At 51.9% G+C, this 24,431-nt stretch overlaps 8 protein-coding genes across 8 annotated transcripts; 3 read left to right on the forward strand and 5 right to left on the reverse strand.

The window, feature by feature from the left end:
- Positions 1-423: 423 nt before the first annotated feature.
- On the reverse strand, positions 424-663 carry IAQ61_006412 (uncharacterized protein; the record flags this gene model as incomplete). The annotated part of the gene is made up of 1 exon (XM_003845248.2): positions 424-663. The coding sequence occupies one exon, from the start codon at positions 661-663 to the stop codon at positions 424-426; it is 240 nt and encodes a 79-aa protein (XP_003845296.2).
- A 4,465-nt stretch (positions 664-5,128) lies between these two features.
- On the reverse strand, positions 5,129-6,905 carry IAQ61_006413 (uncharacterized protein). The gene is made up of 3 exons (XM_003845250.2): positions 6,641-6,905; positions 6,468-6,556; positions 5,129-6,410 (listed from the first exon to the last, which is right to left on the reverse strand). The coding sequence occupies exons 1-3, from the start codon at positions 6,716-6,718 to the stop codon at positions 5,309-5,311; spliced, it is 1,269 nt and encodes a 422-aa protein (XP_003845298.1). The 5' UTR covers positions 6,719-6,905; the 3' UTR covers positions 5,129-5,308.
- A 126-nt stretch (positions 6,906-7,031) lies between these two features.
- On the forward strand, positions 7,032-8,067 carry IAQ61_006414 (mitochondrial 37S ribosomal protein uS17m). The gene is made up of 2 exons (XM_003845251.2): positions 7,032-7,371; positions 7,447-8,067. Exons 1-2 carry the CDS (start codon positions 7,213-7,215, stop codon positions 7,933-7,935), a joined length of 648 nt encoding a protein of 215 aa, XP_003845299.2. The 5' UTR covers positions 7,032-7,212; the 3' UTR covers positions 7,936-8,067.
- On the reverse strand, positions 8,068-9,666 carry IAQ61_006415 (uncharacterized protein). Its single transcript, XM_003845252.2, has 2 exons — positions 9,357-9,666; positions 8,068-9,294 (listed from the first exon to the last, which is right to left on the reverse strand). The coding sequence occupies exons 1-2, from the start codon at positions 9,604-9,606 to the stop codon at positions 8,165-8,167; spliced, it is 1,380 nt and encodes a 459-aa protein (XP_003845300.1). The 5' UTR covers positions 9,607-9,666; the 3' UTR covers positions 8,068-8,164.
- Positions 9,667-9,846: 180 nt separating this feature from the next.
- IAQ61_006416 (uncharacterized protein) lies at positions 9,847-14,186 on the forward strand. Its single transcript, XM_003845253.2, has 4 exons — positions 9,847-10,193; positions 10,269-10,777; positions 10,828-13,589; positions 13,661-14,186. The coding sequence occupies exons 1-4, from the start codon at positions 9,955-9,957 to the stop codon at positions 13,829-13,831; spliced, it is 3,681 nt and encodes a 1,226-aa protein (XP_003845301.1). The 5' UTR covers positions 9,847-9,954; the 3' UTR covers positions 13,832-14,186.
- A 1,204-nt stretch (positions 14,187-15,390) lies between these two features.
- On the reverse strand, positions 15,391-17,971 carry IAQ61_006417 (uncharacterized protein; the record flags this gene model as incomplete). The annotated part of the gene is made up of 5 exons (XM_003845255.2): positions 15,391-16,296; positions 16,351-17,196; positions 17,266-17,514; positions 17,577-17,710; positions 17,767-17,971. 5 exons carry the CDS (start codon positions 17,969-17,971, stop codon positions 15,391-15,393), a joined length of 2,340 nt encoding a protein of 779 aa, XP_003845303.2.
- A 926-nt stretch (positions 17,972-18,897) lies between these two features.
- On the forward strand, positions 18,898-20,679 carry IAQ61_006418 (uncharacterized protein; the record flags this gene model as incomplete). The annotated part of the gene is made up of 3 exons (XM_066097174.1): positions 18,898-18,907; positions 19,046-19,302; positions 20,419-20,679. The coding sequence occupies 3 exons, from the start codon at positions 18,898-18,900 to the stop codon at positions 20,677-20,679; spliced, it is 528 nt and encodes a 175-aa protein (XP_065952651.1).
- A 553-nt stretch (positions 20,680-21,232) lies between these two features.
- IAQ61_006419 (uncharacterized protein) lies at positions 21,233-24,185 on the reverse strand (the record flags this gene model as incomplete). Its single annotated transcript, XM_066097175.1, has 4 exons — positions 21,233-21,275; positions 21,480-21,885; positions 21,990-24,081; positions 24,183-24,185. The coding sequence occupies 4 exons, from the start codon at positions 24,183-24,185 to the stop codon at positions 21,233-21,235; spliced, it is 2,544 nt and encodes an 847-aa protein (XP_065952652.1).
- Between the last annotated feature and the right edge of the window lie 246 nt (positions 24,186-24,431).

Consider the following 24,431-nt stretch of genomic DNA (forward strand, 5'->3'; position numbering starts at 1 on the left):
AAGATGCAACCAGACGGGGGAATGACACAGGAGATGGCTGGTAATTCCTTCGGAAGACAGGCTGCATTGTCCTCTCCGTTCCGCCGCCGCACCCACCTGCGTTTGCTTGCGGTGGAGCGAAGGATTCTGTCTGGATTGGTGGTGGAGTTGGTGGCGTAACGGGCGCCCCCTGAGCCCGAGCTTGATCAAGTTTGTTATGTGTAGGGAGGGAGAATTGTGGTCATGTGGCTGGCTAGGATGCGGGGAGGATCCGGTCGGTGGTGGTGGCTGGGATCCTGGCCCAGACAAGCTATACCTGTGGTTTTGCAATTTGAAGCATTGTGTTTGGTGTTTTACTTTGGTACCTAGTCGAGCGTAAACATGGACGTGGTATGGAGATTTCCACCATGTAAAGGCAAATTGCTTACTGTTAGATATCGTGAGTTACCATGGAGCATTTCGGCTCCTAGGTCTCTTCTTCAACCAAATTTTCGGTTCGGTGCGGTGCGGTGCGGTACGGTACCTTAGACTCGCGCTTTCGGCTTCGTTTGCAACTCCAACGATTTGCTTGGCCCGTGAACCCCCGGTGCTGTCGTTCGTTACGCTCTGGCCCTCTGGCCCACCACCGAACGCCGCTTGCCCCTCTTTCTTTCTCTCGTCCCTCTCTTTGCGACTTGGTGGCATTCTCCATGCGCATGTGTGTCAGTTTCACTTTTCACGGCAAAAGAAGTCGGCCCTTTAGCCCTTCAAACTCGTCCGATTAAACGGACCACAACACGTCGATTACAAGTCAGGCGTACAGCCGGTCGAGAAATCACGAGTCGGATATGACAATCAGCTCACAAATCGCATGTTGAGTATAGTTTAGCACTTCGAGCATAGGCGACTAAAATAATCTAATGTTTGCTTCACTGTTCACTACGATTACCCCAAGCGTCAATCCGTCAGCCTTATCTTTTGGGGGCTTTACAGGCACATTCCCTGTTTCTTTTGGTCTTTTTCAATATATCTACGACGTTGCCGATGTACACCGTTTTATTACCCGGGATACAAGGTCTTGCAAGAGCAAGAGGAGGGATCTAGGGGGAAGGAGGAGGAGGGGGACGGTGCGGCAACACCATCGACCGGACCAAGCCTCCACAAGAAGTGAGTTGAGTCCATGTCCATCCGCAAATCCGGGCGTTGGGCATCGACGGCGCTTGCTCGCGCAACACTCTCCGCAAAGTGTCAGACACACAACCCCCATCTCACAGTGTGGAGACGTCTGTGGTGATTTCCAGGGACAGCAGTTGTGGGGCCTATTGACAATGACGAGCATCGGTGCTCCAGCCGCATTCTGCATCGTGTTCGTTTATGGATCGTTGATGCTGATGGGGTGAAGGGTGGAGCAATCTGCATCTGCATGACCGAAGCAGTACCATGTTCCCCCCCCCCCCCCAACGCCATGCCCCCAAATTCTCTCTTAACTTTTGCAGAAAGAGGCAAGTAGATTGGTCTCTCAGGCATACCATACATAATATGTCTGTGATTTACATCAGGCGGCCTGGCTTCTGTAGCCCTAAAGCACTCACCACGCCTCCTCCCAGGGGTGAAATATGCAGTATAGGACCGACCGAATCGCCTTGTGCCCCCCATCCCATGAGCCTGAACAAAAAGACCCACCGAGTTTATTCACTCTTTGCCCGCAGCGCAGCATCGGAAACATGGCACTGCCTTTTCTAGATCTTGTCCGATTGTCCAAGCACCACGCCTTCCTTGCAAGCAGCGCAAGTCATGGGCGAACAAGGGGCAAGGACACCAGTTCTTGTACAGTAAATGAAGTCGTCGTGTCCGATTGCTGCCCAACGCAAGCGACAAACGTAGGGGTTCTGCTTTTCTCGCTCGGTCGTGCAAGGACTCAACAGCGATGCAGGAAGGTGTTCCTTTTTTTGCTCGGGGTGCTGTGCGAGCAGTCTCAGGGATCGGATGGCGCAAGTGACTTCTTTTATGTCGTGCAGATGTACCGTTCATGGTTTTGTGGATATGTGGAGAAGGACCCCACTGGTGGTGGTGTTGGTCAAAGCTTGTGTGAACGTCTGACTTCGAGGGTGGTGTGAGTTGAGGGCTCGTGAGCTTGGCGGTTGACGAGGAGGTGTGGGTAGAGGTGAGGGAGATGCTTGTGGTGTTGCTATGGTTGTGTTTTGAGTGTAGAGATTCACGGGAATATCTTTGGTGGGAGGCTGACTAAATAAGCTTTAGAGCTTGTTTAAGGCATGTTGGAGGAAAATAATTATCATATTCACTCTTCTTTCCGGAAGCACTATATTCTCACCTACGGATCCAATCTGATCATCCCATTAGCTGTCATCCTACGTGCAATGAATTTGCCATGTTATCTACAAGTGCCTATAGATTAAATAATGATAGCGTGCAAGGATTTGGAAACTACCTCCCATCTGATCACATTTCTCATATTCGATACGCTCAATCACTGCACATGTCACATCTATCAATTATCAACATTTCGAACGTGGTCCACCAAATCACCTGTCACATTCCCACCTATTGCCTCTCGATCGCGCCCAATATTTCGCGGGTATCTAGCCATGCTCACCCTCTCCCCAAATCTCAAAGCACCCTTGTACACAATTACAAAGGACATAGAGGCGACATGTCCAATCAGGTTTTCCACCCCATCGCTCCCAACAAAAGTCCAGAATTAAGACCATGAGTGCATGAAACCGCTCATTTATATACAAGAGGGAGGTCTCTTCAGCCCTCTCGTTACCTCTCCCCACTGCAACTCTTGATCCGTGAATTGTACTGGACAACCTAGGAACATCCCAAGGAAATATTACAAGCATTCATGACCGGCCGCGGGCATACTTGTGTCAACAGCGATGAGATGACTGATCTCGAAGCCCCTAAAACACCACTATATGATCCAGCGACGATGAAGCACAGTATAGCCATATGACTTGGTTGGCTTGAATAGATATATCCGAAATGGCAAAAGTAAGCAAAAAGAAGACGTCCGTCTTGAAACAATATTTGTATGACTAAGTATCTAATGTGATTCATCATGATCACCTTGCTCGAAAAGCTAGACGTGGCTTTTCATGTCGGCACCAGGGTGTATAAAGACTTGATGGTATGATGCTTCATTGTCTTCAACACATCATCCCCTCGAAGCCGCCTTTTTCAAACGCTACAACCATGATATTCATGAGCGTCAGGCTTGGGGTGGGTATGATTAGTTTTGGAAAACAACGATGAGTCTTGATTGGATGGTTGTATCACATGGATCTCAGTCGATTCAAACACGGCGTCCTAGAGACCCATGAGTAGACCGCAGTCTGCTTTTGGAATAGAGCTCAGAGAAGTGTACGTATGAATCATTCAAAGCTTCCCTGAGATGTACAGATATTATTGTAAGGCCGTTGGTGTATATAGGCGATGTCTTTGCAAGACCTTTCCCTAGATTCAAAACACTAATTTGGGTATGGTGTATAAGATCTCCTCGATCCCACTGGGAATCTCACATCACACTCCCTAAATTCTCTCGTTGTAAAACAATATCATCATGGAAATATGTTTCCTGTGCTTGAACCAAAAGCGGAAATTATCTTCCCGACCATCGTGCAGGAGACTCGAGCTGCAGTCACGAATGTCAAAAAGATGGAAAGAAGCCGCCATGTGTAGATGGGCAGAGAGACTAAAGTTCAGGCGACAACCTCATGAACGCCCAGCGTGCAGTCCTCATCCCCGTTGAAAACCCCGGAAAATATTTGATAATGTTATTGCATAGAATGCGTGGCCGCCCACCCACCCATATATAATCAACACTGCATATTTTCAAGCCACCTTCAAATCTGTCAAATAAACTAGGAGGGTCCACTATGGCACGGCTGTCTTTGAACTTACTCCTCTAACACCAAAAAGAATCAGAAAGGATGCCAAGTTGGAATCTCGGTCAGAAATTCAAAAGCAAGTTCCACACTCTGTCCCTGACTTATGGAAAACCACATCATGATATTACAGTAGGTGTGGACAAATTTGACGCGTTTGGACTCTTTCTTCTAACGCGGTCTTTCTCGACTTCGATCTAGAAAGGTACCAAGCCATATTCCATACTTGCGACCAAAATCTACGCTCTAGGACCTGAAACTTCTGATATGGACATGAGAAATGCTATTTCCTTCGCCATCTCTGGAAGCAAGTTTTCCAAAAGAGGACGTAAAAGGGACATAAGTGGAACTCGCTTGCTACAGTAAAAATAATCTGCTTATCAATCATGTACATGCCACAATCCGCGTAGATTGTATATTTCCGCTGTCAGGCAAACAATCACACACCAACCCTTTAATACATATATCTTCCCCTATTGCCTCCCTCACCTCTCCACAGACAACCCCACTACCATCCCTAACATAGTAGTCAAGATGGAATATACATGAAGATTTTGCGCGGGAAACAACCTCAAGCGAAATCCATGATCTAGCTGTTTCGAAAACCCGATATAGCGCACGAATGTGTTGCGGAATACAGCTCGCCCGTATATCTCATGGCTTAGATGAGGCAGCTATATATATAACCACAACATTGTGTATGCAAATACTCTCTCGTTACAATCACTGGATGAAACACTATCATCCAAAAGCACCGAGCAGTTGCCGTGATGTGTTCCTGCGCTCGACCCTTGCCCGCATGTCAGTGTGCTGCGCATCATACATGGACACTGCGGTTTCGACTAAGAAAATAAAGAGATGAATAGACTGCAACCTGAATCTCATAGGTCCAGCCCCAAATGCTTACCCTATACACGCAAGGAATGGCGCCATGAGGATTTTATGTCGGAATTTTCCCTGCCCTATAGCCCCACGAAATCTTTGCATCTGTCCGGTGCAGAAATTACGTTGGGTCGGAGACATGCCTTGCCTGTTTGGTGCTAATTTGCTTTACATGTACGCCCACGGCTCGTTGCTCGTGTAATGAAGGCGTTTGTTTTGCGGAGAGGACATGAGAAGTTTGCAAGCGTTCTGTTAATGCATTGCATGGATATCAGAGGCAATAATGAAGAGAAATTGCAAGATATTATAGTGAGGATCAACGTAAGCGCCCTTTTGTAATCATGGCAACTGCACTGTCTACAATCGAAAACAAGCAAAGATTGAAGAAAGACCACTGAATTCGGTCACTATCGTGACTGTTGATATACTGTTTATGTTAACATCACTTGCTTTATCCCTCTAACCATTCATCCATGACCATCTTCCATACATGGGTATCCCTTTTTGAAGAAAACAAGAACCAATCAAGCATTGTCGATAACTTAACCATCAAAAATCCGCTACAACTCGTCATGCCCCTCGCCCTCCGGCTTCGGCATCTCAATCGGCCCCTCCTTCCTGCCCAGCACCTTATCCAGTTGCACCCCATTCTTCTTCCTATACTTTTCCCATGTGGCCCAAAAGTCCTTTTCCATGCTCTTCTCCATCATATCCGGCAGCACGACGACATACTCCACGTGAAGGTCACCAGATTGTAATCCCTCGTTATTATCGAGATGTTGCGCCCATATGGGCATGCCCTCATCCTTCACAACCTCCACCGTGTTAGGTTGGACCACTTCGCCGCGCTTGCGTGAGAGTTGGACAACGTGGCCGTCGAGGTGTGTAATGTTACGTGTCCAGTCGCCCATCCATGCTTCCCGTAGCGAAAGGACTTCCCGCCAGAAGATATCCTTGCCGCGGCGGCGGAAGAAAGTTCCATCAGTGCGTTCGTGTTCTTCTGCGCCCAGTGCAGGATCTTGCTCCACGAGGTGGACAATGAGGTCGCCAGCCACCCAATCTGGGCTCTCGTCGCCTTCGTTTTCGTATGTAATACGTACACCGTTTGGCATACCCTTTTCGATATCCAGGACGTGTGTTTCTGATTCGCGGACAACTCTACTGCCACCACAGATGGGACATGGGTGTTTGATCGTCTTGCCTTTGCCTCCGCACTTGTCACAGTGCATTTGGACTTGTTGGAATAGCCCAGGCGCGAGTTGTTGACGTTGTATGCGTACGCCACGGCCACCGCATAGGTCACAGGTTTCTACGTGTCCGTCCTCTGAGCCTGAGCCTTCACATGCTGAGCATATGGCCTGTTTCTCGATTGTAAATTCTGTCTTGCGTCCATTGTAAAAATCGCGGAGGGGTAGCGCAACGCGAACTTCCATGTTGGGACCCCGTCGCTCCCCTCCATGATGTCCGAAATGGCCGGAGCCGCCAAAGAAGCGCGAGAAGAGGTCGAAGGGGTCGTGGTGTTGGCGGGGCCCGCCACCTTGTTTGTGCTGTTGGATGCCATCGTGGCCATATTGGTCGTAGATCTTGCGGGTCTCCTTGTCGCTAAGAACTTCGTAGGCCTCGGCTACTTCAACAAACTTCTTGCTCGCTGTGTCATCACCACTGATATAGTGTTAGTGTTGCTATAACGATGGTTGGTAGCATGGAGTGATGACGTACGGATTCTTGTCTGGGTGGTACTTCTTGCTGAGACTCCGATAGGCCTTCTTGATCTCTCGTTCTGAGGCATCCTTCTTGAGTCCAAGGAGCTGTAGTACAGTAGATTAGCCAAGGTGGGTTTGAAATGACTTCGCCATACATCGTACAGTGTACGAGACGTGAAGATTGCATACCTTGTAATAGTCCTCAGCACCCAAGACCAGCAGTGCCAGACAAGCCAGCAAAAGAAACAACGTCAACCGTCGTATCATCTTGAAGCCTCACTTGCTCCAGCACCGGCGTTCAACTTGCGAAAGAGAGTGGACGGACCTAATTATCCGAATAAGGGTTAAGTTGGAAGATACTGAGTCTACATGTGAATTCCGAAGAAGAGAGGGTTGCAGGGAGAGAACTCAGAACGAAGACAAAGGTAGGAGTGAAGAAAAGCGAAGGTTTTGGGTAATCTGTTTGTTGAAGCAAGACTTCGGGACACGATAGCAGTAACTTGCAGTTACGGCGTCCAATCGGAGTCGTGCTTGGCATTCGCGAGTTCCCGTTCACTTTTTATGTTCTACAGAGGTCGCCAACGGCCGCAATTGGGCGCCAGCAACACCACACAAGGCCCCCCAAACACACTTATCGGCACTGAAAAGGATAATTGGCTTAAAATTCACTGCATGCAACCTCGAAGGACCGCACCGAGCGCCCCTGAGTCTCGCAATAACCTCCGCAAGCACCTCCGCACTACCTCCGCCCCACAACCAACATGGCTTCGCTCGCAGCCAAAGCGAAGAAGGCGGCCGCGGCAATCGTCGTCCCAAACTTCGCCAGTCGGCAAGTCGGTGTTGTGGTGTCAGCAGGGAAGATGGATAGGACGGTCAAAGTACGCGTTGCGGGTCAAGAGTGGAACAAACGGTTCAGAAAGGTGTGTATTGCTAGATATACATATATTGCATATATACTATGCGTGCATGGGTACATGATACTAAATCGTGGGCAGCACTTCCCCTCTCACTCGAACTACCTAGTTCGAGATCCCAACAATTCCCTCGTTGAAGGCGACGTCGTACGCATCGCCTCTGGCCACCGCACATCCCCCGCAGTCCGACACGTCGTAACTTCCATTGTCGCCCCCTTTGGAGAGCCCGTCGAGAACAGACCACCAGTGCTCTCAGAAGAACAGTTAGAAGAACAGCGGGTAAAGGATCGGCTGCTGAAGGATGTACGGGCGGCGCATCGAGGGCGAGATGTCAGCATACAGCGGATAGCACATGCCAAAAGGCTGGGATTCCCAATACCGACGCTGGAAGAGGCGATGCAGGGACAGAAGGAATTCGAAAAGAGCGAGAAGGCGAGGATAGAGGCCAATGGTGGACCAAAGGGACAGGCCCGGGCGGCCCATGAGAAGAGGTTGGCAGAGAGCGCGAAGACGCGGAAAGAGATCAAGGCGGAACAAAAGCTCAAAGAGGCGAGGAAGCAGAGGGTATAGCCGACTGTCAGGATATGAGAGGGATCTTTGTATGATAATACACGTTTGAAACAATTCAGGATGAACGATTATGCATGCTCTGATTGTACACTACAGAAATAAAGGGTATCGCAATGACCTTAAAAGTCTCACCATACATGACCAAAAACTCCTTGTACTATGCCACAGCTGCTCTGCGCCGTCCAATGCTATCAGTCATACCTCATAAATGCGTAAGCCGTGCAAGCCCTCAAGCCTCCACGTTACTGGCTATATGCTCATCGGCCTCACTCTCCTCATACATCTTAGTCAGGAAAGGATGTCGAAGGGCCTCATCCGCAGTGATGCGCTTCGCTGGGTTACATTCAAGCAGTCGGTATAAGAACTGCACAACCTCCTTCTCTTCCTCTTCCAATTCTCGCTTTGGCTGGGTCTTGTCGCCCGTTCGACCAGTACACCACAAGATGATCTTCTCCAAAGTGTGCCCACCCTCACTATAGCTGGGAACATTGGTCTCAAAGACTTGGCCATGCAACAGGGCCGTCTCCCTCATCTTCTTGCGACCGAAGATGGTGGTGATCTCCAATAGAGCGTCAATATCATCCGCGCTGTGGAAGAATGGGAAGCGACGGGACAGCATAGTGAGCAGGATGACTCCAACGCTCCAAATATCGATTGAACATGTTTGTTGAGTGCACTTGAGCAGCACTTCGGGAGCACGAAACCCACGAGTGCCTGCACGGTTGGCCCTACGGCTGTTCCGTGTGTCGTTCTTTGGATAGCTTGAAGCATTGTGTCCTGACGATTGAGTCTGTGCATAGACACTGTGCGTAATCCTCTGGCGACGATCTTCCTCCGACAGGTGACAGGCACAGTTGTGCCAATCTGTACCCTCGCGTTCTGCTAGTCCGAAGTCGACCAGCACTCCACGGGACTGTGCGGTATTGTAGAGGAAGTTTGTTGGCTTGATGTCTCGATGAATGATACCCTTGGCGTGTACCGATGCAAGAGCAGTGAACAAGCTACGGAAGTAGAGTCGCATGTCTGAGATCTTCATGTCGCGGTAGTAGTCACGGAAGTCGCGATGTTGAAAATAGGGCAGTACAGCAACAACCTGATCGAGGTGTCGGAAGGCAGTGATGAGAGGGCAGACCGAATCTGAGCCTCTTAAGTCGTAGAGTAGCTCCAGCTCGTTAAAGACGCGAATCGGACTGCTGGTGACATATATCTTCTTGATGGCCACATAGTGAGGCCGCTTGGAGAGGCGTTGTTGGTGTCCTGGCGATGCCCATTTGCGGTCTTCACGCTCGTCGATGTCCCAGTTGTTGTTGTACTTGTTGTACTCCAGATCCTCGGCTTTGTACACAGTAGAAAAGGTACCTGCAGGACATGTGAGCCACCCCGCTACCCTGCATAAGCCGAGCCAAGAATTGAAGATGTACCTTCTCCAATGCGATTGATCAGTCGATAACGTTTGCTGATCCCGACAAAAGATTCCTCAAACCGGGCCATGTCTTCTTGGACAGAGTCCTCGATCTCTTCGTCGCTGCTGTCTACCGTCTGTCCGCTCTCGTCCAGCGGATCCATGCTTTCGTCCAGTTGTTCCTCCACCTGCTCTTCATTGACCTCGTCTTCGTCTTCGTGCACGTCAATGTGCTCTGCATGACGCAGAGAAGTACGAGCCTTTGCCATGCCGAGATTCGGTACTGCTGCTGCTGTGGTTGTGTGTTGTGTTTGGGCGTGCAACCTACAGTGTGGCTTCAATGTTGCTGGTCGGAAGGGTGGGAGACGCGATACGGAACGTCACTTTGGCGCTAAACCACAAGAGGGGAAAGTATAACAAAGACGCTCGGGCCACAAACATGTCTCTCTCTCCGAAGGCGCGTCCCTGGTGTGTTGAATGTAGGGCTGCCCGCATCTTCACCTGCAGGCCACACATCGCATCCCCGCAAACCCTCTCTGGACGACATTTACGTCACTTCTTTTTGGTTTTGGGTTTGACTTCTTTTCTTTTCTCTCCGACAAAAGTATCTGCGCATCATGGACGCGCGTGTGGATTTTGACATCAATGAGGCCATCAGGCTGTTCGATAGCGATCCTGCATCCATTCCGACTCCAGAAGCCCCACAAGCGCTCCAGGACTGTGAAGATGACCCAGAATCGCTGTCATCGCCCGGCCTGGTTAACAGCGAACTCAATCCTGTCGTCGACGCTGTAGCAGAGAGCCCAGATGCCATCACTCGCAGCTCGGTGTTTGATACACTGCAATTTCTTTTGAAGTGCGTACCAACATAGGAGGGGAACAAGCGAACATACAGAACAAATCCTAACTGTGCGCTTTTTGCGCTATCTAGATTTTCCTCACAAATTCCACCAGCCATTCTTAGCAAGATTCTGGACCTGCTCGTCTCCGCCCTCTCAACCCAGGCCGACGTAATACATGCAGATCTCGAAGCAGAAGAACAAGATGCGATCCCATACCACAAGAACATCCTTGAGATGTATGCCTTTCTCCTCCGGTGGACCATCTCGGCTGTGGAAACGAGGGCCCTCGAGAAATCCGCATCAGCACCAGCACGAGGGCGGGGTAAAGTGACAAAAGCGAAAGCGGGAGTCGCCAAAGATGGATCTTGGGACCCCTCTTCACAGTTGGAGACAGCTCTGGACCGAATGGCCAAGGTACTAAAACTCAAGCTGGGCCGCATCTTCGTCACTACATCAGAGCTCGACACGTTCATTGGATTGATGACGAAGCCAGTGTATCATATTCTGGAAAACGAAACCAGAGTCAAGAACAAGGCCATTAGGGACCATTGCTTTAGGGTCGTGTGCTTTGCTGTAAAGCGTCATGGACATGCATACAGTGGGTAGTGTCAACATTTCACACCTCCTCTTTACTAACACTTACGATAGCCGCGCAAACATCCATTAACCAAAGTCTCACATATTTCGAGCATCTCTCGGAACCCATGGCGGAACTCCTCTTCACTCTCGCAGATGCTTTCGATTACCCCCAGTTGACCGAGGATGTTCTAAAAGATATAGGCGGAAAAGAGTTTAGCGCCACCGATACAAAAGGACCAAAGTCGATATCTACGTTCCTAACTAGGATAGCTGAACTTACGCCTCATCTTGTCATCAAGCAGATGACCAGTCTTGCCAATTTATTGGATAGCGAATCTTACACTCTCCGTTGCGCGATCATTGAAGTTTTGGGTCATCTGATTGCTATGCTTAGCAAACTGGGCCAAGACGACCGCAGCGAGACCCACAAAGAGCAGATTGAGATTTACTTTGATGTGTTAGAGTCTCGGTTCCTGGACATAAATCCATACTGTCGATGCCGAGTTATGCAAGTGTACGTCAAACTATGCGATCTCGAGCAAAAGTATCCTGCACGTCGACGTAGAGTCACCGATCTTGCCGCGCGAAGTCTGGAGGATAAGAGCAGCAATGTACGACGTAATGCTATCAAATTGCTTGCAAAGCTTGTCTCTACTCATCCATTCAGCGCTTCTTTTGGTGGCCTGCTCTCGACCAAAGATTGGACTCAACGATTAGAGGAAGTCGATGCTCAGATCAACACCCTACAGCCACCAGAAGAATTGCGTGAACGTGCGCCGGAAGATCAGACCGTGGATGAAACTTTATTGCAGGACGCCACACAAGCAGACAATGCTGACACAGACGTGCCAAAACACCCATCAGAAATGACAGAAGAGGAAAAGGCCGCGCTCTTTGAAAAGGCTGAAAAGGATGCTGCGGCTGCCCAGGAGCTTGGGATCCTGCATAAAGCACGCAAACTCATATTGAGAGCCCTGAGCTTCATTGAAGTCATTAATGAGTCGGCTGAGGTTATCACTCATCTCTTGTCATCGAAGAACAAGAGTGAGGTCATTGAGGCAATGGACTTTTTCGTGACAATCGATGCATACAAGATCGCAAACTCGAAGCTCGGAATCCGGAGGATGCTGCGATTGATCTGGACCAAAGGCAACAGCGATGAAGGAAAAGGTGTACAGACACATCTCATCGAATGCTACAAAGGCTTGTTCTTCGATCCTCCACCTGGTTTTGACGCAAATGGGGCCGCCAATTATGTCTCGAAGAACATGATTAGTCTGACGTTCGGGACAACGCCTGCGGAGCTCACATCACTTGAGCAGCTGCTCAGTTCCATGGTGAAGCAAGGCCTGGTTAACGAACTGGTCGTGCAGAAGCTTTGGCAGATATATGGGTATCAGAAAAAGGACATCTCCAAGAATCATCGCCGTGGGGCGATCATTGTCTTGGGTATGCTCGCCCTTTCATCACCAGAAATCGTGGTGCAGGAAATGGAGACTTGCCTGCGCATTGGTCTGGGAGAGCTCGGTCGCAGAGACCTGGGATTGGCTCGCTACACGTGTATTGCATTACGACGAATAAGTCCTCCCCCAGGCAAGCAAGCTTCCCCAACTGCCCCGGCCAATGTAGTCAAACTGCCCAACGATCATGCTGTACTCGTCAGGCTGGCTGCCATGGCCGAGCTCGAATCCGACAGTAAAGAATGGTTTGGGGTTGCAGAGCAAGCTATCAGCGCCATCTATGTTCTCTCAAAACATCCAGATGTGCTTTGTTCGCAGATCATCCGAAGGGTGACCAAACGAGTCTTCGCAGCACAGGCTACATCGAGACCCACATCAAGTTCCCACGCCGACGATGACGAAAAATCAAAGCTCGCAGATGCAGCCACGCCAGAAGCTCCTACAGTGAATGAGACTCCCAAGAAGAAGCAGAATTCTGCTCTAGCTCTCTCGCAACTATTATTCGTTGTCGGACATGTCGCTATTAAGCAGATTGTGCACCTTGAGCTGTGCGAGCTAGAGTTTAAACGACGGAAAGCTGAGAAGGACAAGACCAAAACCGCTCCAACACCCCGAAGGTCAATGGCTTCGACGGTAGAAGCGACGCCACTGAAGAAGGGCCGCAAGCGGGGCGCAACCAAGGAGCTGACGCCAGCAGCTGAAGAAGTGGATGAGCTCGACCTCATGGCCGGTACTACTGAAGATGACTTCACTGAAGCCATTGCCCACATCCGCGAGCGCGAGCTTCTATACGGACCCCAGTCGCTCCTCGCCAGCTTTGGTGCCATGGTAGCTGACATTTGTGCCAACAACACCTCATACAACCATCCAACCTTGCAAGCACAGGCGGCGCTATGCTTGGCAAAACTCATGTGTGTGAGCTCAGAGTACTGTGAGAACAACCTTGGTCTTCTGCTCACCATCCTCGAGCGCAGTCAAGACGCCGTCGTTCGTAGCAATCTCGTCGTGGCGCTTGGTGACATGGCAGTGTGCTTCAATCATCTCATTGACGAGAACACGGACTTCCTCTACCGCCGTCTGAACGATGGCGATCCAAGCGTCAAGCGAACATGTCTCATGACACTGACGTTTTTGATCTTGGCCGGGCAAGTCAAGGTCAAGGGCCAGCTGGGCGAAATGGCCAAATGTCTCGAGGACAGCGACAAGAAGATTGCCGACATGGCGCGCATGTTCTTCACCGAATTGGCTACCAAGGATAACGCAGTCTACAACCAGTTCATCGACATGTTCAGTCTACTCAGTGCGGATACGGCGCTGAGTGAGGATTCGTTCAAGAAGATTATCAAGTTTTTGGCTGGATTCATCGAAAAGGTATGTTCCCCACCCCACCCTAGGCCCCTCTGTATCCATGTGTTGGTTCACGATGCTAACTATACACCCAGGACAAACACGCCAGACAGCTGTCGAACAAACTCGCCACGAGGCTGCCCAAGGCAGAAAACGAGCGACAATGGAACGATGTGGCTTTTACTCTTGGTCTTTTGCAGCACAAGGATGAAGATATTCAGAAGATGATTAGTGATGGATTTCGCGTCGTTCAGACGACTGCTTAGGACGTTTTTTCCCCTTGATCCCTGTGTGACAGGGAGTTTGTGACGATGATGATGATTGTATGTGTACATGATGCTTGAAGATACCTTTGCTTATATACCTCGTTTGGCGTTTTTCAACTAGACCTTTTTTTTTGGTTTTCTTTGTTGGATCTTGTGCAAATTGACATGTATCCCGCGCTCTGCTATCATGTATGTACCACTTGCAACACAAACTCCTCGGGCTCATTCTTTTCCGCGGAAATAGTTACCTACTCGGGACACCAAGGGACAGACTCGTTCTGCAGCCCGTCGTTTGTGCAATTTCTTTCTTCTCTTTGCCATTCATCAGCTTGACCGGGTACATGGTGAGATTCTGGCCTTTGTGTGTCATGTATGGAACCCTTCCGCCACGACGGACTAGAGTGCAAGTAGGCAGTCGTCGGCGAATCAAAAGAAAGAGACTGCATGAAAACATCTGTGGGGCATGGCCATGAAGATGAAGATGAATAGACGCTCAAGACTGCGCGTTTCGTTTCCAGACGGAAACGGGTAGCGCGTGTGAAGGGGACGGGTGTCTGTTTTGCGCTTTGGCGTGCTCGTCGCCTTGGTTCGCCGGCGCGCAACTGACGGGCTGGAAACCAGACAGCCGTATGCGTGGCTGGGAAAGCCCCACTACCGCCCCCGCCCCTCGCTGCCCTTCCACCCGCTGAAAGGGAAAGACTAGAGCGGGTGGGGCCTAGAGAAAGGGGGGATAGGGATAGTCGTAGCTGGGAGAGGGATATATGTGATGGAATGGAATGGGATGGGATAAGATGGGGATAAAAAGACAAGTATATCACATGAATCAAAAGAGCCACAAGGTGTAAAAACAACATGTGTGCGCATTAGAGAGACATAATCCCGAGGCGGGCGGACGAGGAGGATTTCCTGGTCGGGAGAGGCGTACAGAGAGGGAGGGAGAGAGAGAGGGAGAGAGAGGTAAACAAATCAATTGCAATCATTCCTCTTCCCCTTCCTCCTCCTCCTCTCCACCAACAATACAACCACCGACAATACCAACAACAGCCCCTACAACCCCCCACCCAAAAAGCCCAAAAAACCATAAAATTACAAGACCTTCTCCCTCCCAAGCCATCATCCGATTTCCGCCCATGTGCCCGAAGAAAGAAGAAAAAAAAGGGGGTATCCCAAGGAAAATAAAAAAGAAAACCACAAAAACAGGAAAAGAAAACGACGAGCCAAAAAAGAGCCCAAAGACAAAATACCGGGAGAAAAGAAATTGACAGAAAAACGATAGCCATTGTTGCCAAACGACGCACATCTCTCCCATACTCCGACGCCGTGATGATGACAATGATGACATTGGCATCAATGATGGGGAATAGTAGTCGTAGTAAAGTGGTAGAGAGGATGAAGATGATAGATGGACGTGCCATTGGATTTCTTGCCAAAAGAGCAAGTCAGGGAGTATGGGGACATCGAAGAGGCGTTCAAACAGGGGAGAATACATGGTAAAAGTCGGGGGTATCTGTTGTATCGTGATTTCTTCGTGACGTGTCGCGTGCGGCAAGGAGGCGAATCTACCATCCCTTCTTCCGCGCAAAACGCTTGTTGAGGAGGACGAGGACCTTGCTCACATTGAATTGCACGTACTCGAGATCCAGGTCTTCTTGATTGTCCTTTTGCATCTCCAGGAGATCGTCGAGCTTCAGGTCGAGCTCGAGCAGACCGCGGTTGCGGCCCTTGTAGTGGAGCGAGATGACAAAGGTGCCGGGTAAGGGGCTGGTGAAGTTGAAGTAAATATTGGCCCTCCGATTCTCCGGCACATTGCTCTTCTGAATCACGCCCTCTCGCTCCAGTTGCTGATGGGTAAACTTGTAGGGGCCCAGGACCTGGTGCTTCTGCTGCTTTCGTGTCTTGCCTTCCGACTGGCTGCGCACATTGTGTAGATAGGACTTGTAGGTCTCGAGCTGGCCGACAAGGAATCCATTGTGGTCGCGAATCGTCCGGAAGACTTCTTCGAGTTTGCGCGTCTCCTCAATGACCTTCTCCTTGATGGAGCCCAAGTGCACCAGCTCTTGCTCGACTTCATCCCTAAGCAATGAGAAGCCATCTTCCTTGTCGATGACACCCAACTCTTGCAGTTGGCTGAGCAGCTCCATGCTGCGGATGCCCTTCTTCACCATGATCGAGTCGTTCTTGGTCGTCGCGGCGGCCTCGGCGATTCTATCTAGCCTCAATGGCCTTCGGGTGATGCTGGTGTTTGATGGCAGTGAGCGAAGGATCATGACAAACGTGCTCTTGGCCTCCATGAAGAAGATTTCCTCTTGCGTAATGTCCAGCGCCGCCGTCAGGTCATCCAGCGGTGTTTCCCACTTGCTGAACAGCGGCAGATTAATGGCTCGATTCTCCTTTCGCGGAAGCTGTGGTGGCGCAGGCCCAAGTTCCTGCAGGATGACGCCCAAATGGGAGCTGTCGTCCTTGGCCTGCAGGATCGTATTAGTACCCCCTTCATGATCTCTTGCAGAAGGTGAACGCACCAACTCGGCAGCATGCCTCTCCAGCAACGAATGCGTTGCATACACCTCGTTTAGCGTAATGGACAGTTCGAGATCCTTCTTGGACAAGGCAACATAGTTGTCCATCTCCAGGGTGTCGTAAAAGTCTTGTACTTCGCAGAGGTCCAACATGAACTTGTTGATGCGCTCCTTGTTTTGGTGGATAAAAGGTTGCAAGCTCTTCATGTAGGGTTCCTTTGCGTACGATGGCTTGTTGGCGAGATTCTGCAACATCTTGGCAATATACGTGAGCGTGCGCTTTGGGTTTTCGGCTGGCAAGACATCGATGAGCATGTAGGATCTCGGGGTGACAATGGCGGGATTGATGAAGCGCAGGAAGAAGAAGCCACCGATCAGGGTGCAGATGGTCTGGTCTTGTGCGTCGGGGTACTTTCGCTTCGACAAGCTACGGATTTGTTTGCATATCCACCGGATGCCGTAGGGTGTCTCTTCGAGGCCGTTGATAATGGTGGTCAGGAAATTGTTGGCAATCTCCATGAGCATATTCACGCGCGGTGCGATAATCTGCTGTACTTTTTCATTGTCGGCTGCTTGCTCTGCGGTTACGCTCTTGGGCATATCCGGTGGGAGATTGCCTTGAATCTCCAACTCGGTGACCATCTTCTCATAGACCTTCAGGGGATTGATCTCCAAATCGAGATCCTTGAGCTCGATCAACGAGTTTATGCTGTCCTGGAGGACCACCTTGAGGTAGCTTTGACCGGGGCCTCTGCGGGTATAGGTGGTCATCATGCGTGAGACTGGTGTGTTTGCGCGCAGGAGCGAACTATAGTCCGGGGTGTTGTCGAATTGATACGTGAGCACCGACTTGAGGGCGCAAGATTAGCCTAAAAACTTGGACGCATATGTTGTCTTTTGCGCAGAGCCAAGACCTACCTGAAACATGGTCAACAACAAGTGTTCTTCGCGACTCTCATACTGGTTTCCATAAATGGTAAACATGACAGTCTGCAAAAGGGCGTCGATTTCAGCCATGGATACCAGGCGACACAGATGCGCAATGTGCCGTGGTTCCGACTGCAAGAGGAAGAGCAGATTGCCGTATTTCTGCGTCTTTTCGTCGTTTGGGAAGAAGCCCTCTTGTAACTCGAGGCCGTCTGCCAAGTGGTCGGCCACTTCGTTTTGCTGCACAAGGGGATCAGTCGAGGCGGTTGCGAATGGAGGATTGATTGTATGGCAAGGCCTACCTCTTCCAATGCCATGCGATTTTGAATCAGTAGGGCTATCCGCGAGTCGAGGTATCGCACGTCTTTTTCGAGAACAAAGTTCTTCTTCGACTGCGACGAAATCTTGGCCTTGAGTTCTCGGAGTATTTTCTGCGCTAGGGAAATGGGTCAGCCTTGGGAGAAGATGGTATGCGCGACGTTGCCCTCGTACCTCTGGCCAAGTCATCCTCAATCTCAAGCTCCTTGTCCTTTGCAGACATGGACAGATACAGCGCCGTGACCGAGTACCGCTTAGACTGGCGCACCGATCGCGAGCCATCGTGCGAAGACATTGTGTTTTGGCGCGAGACGGGTATAAAGGACGAGGACGAGGATGTGGAGGCTCGCGAGGGAGCGTGCAGCATCGACACTGCCATTTGTGCTGTTGTGTGGTGACCGCGCGCTGCGACCAGAGCCGGCTAAGGGCCAAGGGCCAAGGGGAGAGGGCAGAGGGGAGAGAGGGGAGAGAGGGGAAATGTATTTGTCGCGAGGCAGGAACGCTGACAAGCGCGCGCGCAACAGCAGACTCGACAAAGAATCTACTCAGGTACGGCAACGTGGAACAACAGAGCTGTTAGGGGTGACGGCCCAGGAATTCGGGGCTTTGTCTGGGGAGGCTAGTCGGGCGTGGATTGTGCTTCGCCGTAGGGTTTTCTTTGTATGAAGGGGGCTAGGATAGGCTGGCGATCAGCAAAGGGACAGGCAGATGACTTGCGCGCGGGAGGGCCCGTCCAGCGAGAGTTGCTGAGTAGCAACGAATAGCGGTTCTTCAGGTGTTGTGCGCACACGAGGCGGCGAGATTGTAATCGGGGACGAGGACGAGGACGGCGGCGGGCGGCGGGGCAATGCAATCGACGGGAAGTAGGAGGAAGGGGAGGGGGAGGGGGAGGGGGACGGCGATGGGCGATGGGTGATGGTGGGCGCGGGTGCTGAATGGAGCGTCTGGCAGGCCAGGGACGCGACAGGTGCGGGGGAGGTCAGACGGTGAGTGGACAGAGGCCAAGGTGCGACATTCCAGACGTGCAGAGCGTTTCGCAGAGGGGGAGCGAGCTTTGGGGAGAGGCGCTGGGTTTGGAAGAGGGCGACAAGCGACCGAGACAAGACGAGAACGGGGTGGGTGCCAGTGAGGTATTAGACGAGGGAGACGAGAGTTGCACACCTGCTCTGCACACAGACACACACTCACACACTCACACACGGCAATTGGGGGGAAGCGGGATTATGAAGGAGCGCCAGACAGGAGCGAGCCAAACGTCTGGGGGGAGGAAGGGAAGTAGGAGCAGCTAGGTAAGCGAAGCGGGCAATGGATGCTGGTAGCAGGATAGGATAGGGTAGTCGTAGCGTGCTTGGGCAGTGCTATGTAATGTGTGTGTGTGTGGGTGTGTGTACTCTAGAGTAAGTAAGTGAGTAGTGTACGTAGTAGGTAGGTTACACGTAGTATGGGTGGGAAGGAGGAGCCCTTGTTTCGGCAAGTGGGTGTCGTGGTCGTGGTCGTGGTCGTGGTCGTGGTCGTGGTCGTGGTCGTGGTCGTGGTCGGTTGGGGGCTATGGGCTATGTAGGGCTAGGTAATGGTGGTGATGATGAGGGTGATGATGATGATGATGATGATGATGATGATGATGATGATGATGATGATGATGGGCAGAAGGAGGATGGCTTGACGACGATGGCTGTGCAAGAAAGAGCAGGTAAAGCAAAAGCAATGGCCGTAGGAGCCCTGCTCGCTCTACTTCTCCACCACCTCCCGTACTATCAATATCAACACCAGGCATCATCACACATGCCTACCCTACTCGTAGTATACAACCACACCCACCTTGACCACACCCACATGCGCTCACACACCCACAAGCCCTTGACCACACCCACATGCGCTCACACACCCACAAGCCCTTGACCACACCCACATGCGCTCACACACCCACAAGCCCTCCTCTGAAACGGGTCACCTGCTTGTCCTATTTTCCCATTTTCCGATTTTCCCCTGACCCCCCGCCACTTGACCCAATCTGTGCCCAAACGAGCCTGGCGTCAGTCTGCACAGACGCCCCCGGTTCCTGACTAGACTTACTTGGGTGCAGGCACAACACGACGCTAGCCCACTCCAACACTAGCCCACGCATGTCAAAACAAGCGCACGGACCCCACCGACTTCCCCCCCACGGCACCCTTCGCTGCACTCACTCATTGCCCCTTCTGAAACCAGCTTCCTCACCCTTCTCACGCCCGCTTTCACCCTACACCTACACCGCACGTTCCTACACAGTACACCGCAGAGTACATGGCACACAGTGTCTGCTACAGTCTACATATCCTACCTGCAGTACACACAAACATTCCACACTGTACCTACGCCTCATCACCCAACTTGCTGCTGCCTCCTTCTTGGGCCATGACCAGCCTTTACCACACTTCCACCTTCGGCCAACCCATGCTTCCCTGGTCCCCACACATGACGCTTAACCATCCCACCCCGAGAGAGAGAGTACTCATCACTTTGCCCCCTCCCCCATCTTCCTCCTCCACTTGGACGCGCGCCCGGCGTGAACCATGGTCCTTTCTTCGGCCATGGTCTGAGCGTTCCGTCCACACCCCAGCCATCATCGTTACTTGTACCTACCATAGTACCTACCTACTGTATACATGCCTACTACATCCTACACTACCTAGGTTGTACAATATCTTGTGCCCATCCATCCATCTAGAGCACCTACCTGCCGCTTGGTCGGTGATGGACCTGCAATCGACCTTGTTCTCCTCATCATCATCCACCGACTGTACTGCCAACAACTACACAAACTACTGTTACTGCACTGCACTATAGTACACTACTACGACACAGACCGGCCATCTCCCTCTCGGTCCGATCCCGCTGCAATGGGGCTCTCTCATCATCAAGCAGAAACGCAAGTGGCACGTTGTGCAGCCCGACCCTCCTCAGAGGAACTCGATTGGCAACCACACTAGCGCCTCCCCCTCCAATCAGCATGCATGTCCATTCAATCCTACTCTCTCCAGTGCCACAGGCAGTCCCAGTATTCGATGCATGTCCAAGTACTACGCCTCCAACCTAGGCCTATTCTAGTACTTCGTCTACCCTACACAACATGTCGCCACTGCCCATCACTCGGCCGACGACAGTTCATGTCCAGCCTGGCTCTCTCCCATACCCGCCAGCATAACATCATAGATTCTTCGTATTCTACCTCACACACACCATCGCTTGGACGACAACACACACCACCCCACCCCGGTCGTCAGCCAAGCGGCGCGCCCATCTTTCACCTAATCGGCCCATGGAAGGTCGCGAACCGCACCCTACAAGTACCCTCATGTGATGTCCATCCATCTTCCCTGCCCTCCGCCGCCACACGGCTGAATCCCCAAAACGGATAGGGTACAACGCTGTCCAATTCACCCCAAAAGTCTCAAATGCGCGGAGGAGTGACGACATGCGGGAAACAGGAACCGTGCAACACGAACGACTCCACAGCCCGCCAATTTCTTCTCGGATAGGGCGGGCAGTGTGCCTGGGCCCGTGCAACCGACCATGGCGATCAGTGCGTCAAATCCTCCGCAGCGCTGGAGCCTGATGTGGAATGCCCATGCCCAAGCTTCACCGTCTCAGTCTGTGCGCCTCAACGTGCGAGGCCTGCGAGCAGGGCCATGACCCCGAAATAGCTGTCTGCATTAGCACAGTCATCAAGACCAGACAGCCAGCATCAACAACTCGGCCAATACATCCATCGGAGTTGCTGCCGGCGCCTATAAACTCCAATCGTCTGCCTGAACATGGCGCCACAACCACAAGTCTGCATAGGTGTACGTATCTACATGAAAAAACAACCCCCCTGGTGGTCTGATAGACAACTGGAACTCACTTACGCAATAGCAGCAAAAACCCACTCCCGGGTCGACAGGAAGCTTTTCAGCTCAGGCGTCACCGTGACCATCCACAACTCGGCACTGCAGATGAGGGTAACAATGACAAGGCGCGCAAGTACATTCGGAACAATGGCAAATGCCATGACGGGAAGTGTCAGCGTCAAAGGGAACCAGACCGCGGCCGAGTGATGATGATCATGATGATGAGGTGCTGCCACATGATCATGGCCAACTGCGGAGGATTTGCGCGAAACCACAACAAGATCCTGCTCCCTGGAAAGGAATCGGGCCTCTGTATAATCTATTGGCGTGCGTTTCTCCATCCACGAGCGATAGGCCTGGACGTCCTCTGTGGTAGTGGGGTCGAGTTCCTTTAGCAGGGTATGAAAGGAACACAAGGCCTGGTCTGGACCGTTGTCAGTGGCATGCCCATCGTCCTGTGTTGGACAACACGGCCTTCTCATTCCAGTGCAAATCGTCGCTTGACGGGACAAGGAGAAAAGGACTCACTGTACTGCCCCAATTTCTGGAATATGCGTCCTAGAAGTTCAGTCCTGCGGTAGTGTGATTCACCGCCAAAGCGCGCGTCTCCCCGCCTGGATCCTGGATAGCAGCGGCCAGAGTCATCCCTTGGCGATGTCTGAGCTATCACTTCATCAAGGTGGCGAAGCTCCTCCTCCATCTCACTGACTTCGTCCTGCAGGTGGAGTAGAACACGATGGTTGAGATGCTCAAACTTTCGGTACATGGGCACAATACTGCCCTTGCCCGGCTTGGCCGAGCGCTTACCTCCAGCCGACTTGGGCTTGCTCAGCTTTTCGGCCAGCAGTTCATAACCTATGACGGTCTTCCTAGACAGGTCAGGAGCAGGAGCATGCGACTGATACACTGGTGGTTGGCCGAGATGCGGTGGAAACGGTGGGGCCATTTGCTGCATGGCTTCTGCAGGAGATCGTACTGTCAACGGGAATGCATTGCTTCCCTCTGGAGAATGATGGGGTGAGTAGCCTATGGGAAGGGGGGCAGGCAATGGAGGCATAGGAGGCCATGACAGCGATGGTCCTGAAGTGGCCTGTGAAGCAGCTGGAGATGGGCCCGAGTAGGCATGAGGATGATACAAAGGCATTGGGACATGTTCAGCGGATGGATCTACGCCGAATTGGATTTCCCTCTGTGGCCGAGGGCTTTGCAGAACATGGCTGGCAAGCTTCCTTTCCTGTTGTCTAAGACGTCTAGTGTGGGGATCACTGGGTCGGGATGATGTTGATGGGGCAATGGGAGGGGGGACCTTGTCCAGGGCCAGACTGGGTGCCTGGCCCAGATCAGCAGGCTCAGTATGTGCATCATCGTCGTGCGCTTCTTCACTCTCTGCTCCACTTGCTTCTTCGCCACTCTCGTTCGCCTTGGGATCCTCGTCTTGTTCCTCGCTTTCATCACTATGGTTGCTGTCATCTTCATCTTTATTTTCTTCATCATTGTCGTCATCATCCTCCTCCTCCTCCTCCTCGTCCTCTTCTTCTTCCACTTCGTGACCGTGAACAAAGCTACTTGCATATAGTGGCGCCCCCGGTTTGCGATACTCACGGCCTTGGTAGTGAAAGTGATCATTGTCAGACTTTCGGGTCGAGGCTGGCGAGCTAGCGGGTGACTCTATCTCGTGCGGGAAGGTGCCTGGTGTCGAGGAGCCATCGTTGTGGAGGCGAGTGTCATGTGGTGACGAGGGGGCGGAGGATATTGTTGTGGGTGGGGTCATGTGGTGTGTGTCTTCACTCGCAGAGGATTTGGCCTGTGAGTCGGGCGCCAGGAATTGGAAGACATCCGGTCGAGGAGGGTCCATGTTGGCCAGTGTCTGGGAGTGGAACGCTGCCTGGGATGCTGGTCTGCGGTCTTGATATGCTGGCTCCAGAGTCATCTCCTGGCCACCGTTGTCATGAGACCTCCGTGTCTCGGTCGAGCTACTGGCACCTGATGTGTTGGACGGCTGTGTTACACCAGAGTCGAATGAAACCGGCGATGGGTTCGACGGATTAGCAAGATTGTCCGGATGTCGCTGCAAGCCGCCGCGTCTCTGACGTTCGCGAGCTTGGTCTACTGCGTTGTCTTCCATGTGTCGTTGACGACGTCGTGACTTTGATCCGAGAGCTGAGCTGACGGTGGAGCTAGCGCGGCTCTTGGAACTCTTGCTCGCTTTCTTCCCCTCTCTTATCCGGCCCAGCTTGGGCAGGAATGCGCCACCCTCGTTGCTCGTCTCGTAACAGTCCTGCCGCTCTGGCTGCTGCGAGGCAACCGAGGTTTCCGTACAGCCTGAATCGCGTCTGACAGGTCTCTTGAGCGTAGAAGTTCGCCGTGCTCTGATCCGTTGATCGGTTCCGCTAGTGGACTCGAGACATGATGGTGAGGCTGAGCGTGGGGGGTGGCTATGGCTAGTGCTCGAACTGGTTCGACAAGGACGACGGCGGGTGTGGGAGGATGCAGGACTTTCTGCTCGGGCGCCGCCCAGCCCGTCGTCTACACCGTCAAAGTGGTATTTCGGGTTGGTTTGCGCGGGGCTCTGCGGTCGAGAGGGCGGAAGGGGACCGCCAGATGTGTACGGGTGGTCGGTCTATATGGCAGACACACAAAACACGACAAACGTCAGTAACGATCCGTCACGCACAGCACAGCAGACGATGCATGCTGAGTGCATCGCCTCTCTCTACCCACCATGTTGTGCTAATTATCTTGTATTTTTTTTTTTTTCCTTTTTTCCTTTTTTTTTTTGGCAGGGCTGCGCTGGTGCCAGCGTATGTTTGCGGGGAGGGTGTCGTCAGTGTGAATCTAATCTTTGTTGGCGGTGGTGTGTGGTAATAGAGAGGGTAGCCGGTAGAGAGGGGGGGGGAAGGGAATTATCGACAGTGACGCAAGGTGCGATTGCATGCATCCTGGGAACCGATCAAGAAGCGTAACGTTGTG

This window comes from Plenodomus lingam (genome assembly GCF_022343315.1).
Source record: "Plenodomus lingam strain CAN1 chromosome Unknown contig_26, whole genome shotgun sequence".
NCBI lineage: Eukaryota > Fungi > Ascomycota > Dothideomycetes > Pleosporales > Leptosphaeriaceae > Plenodomus > Plenodomus lingam.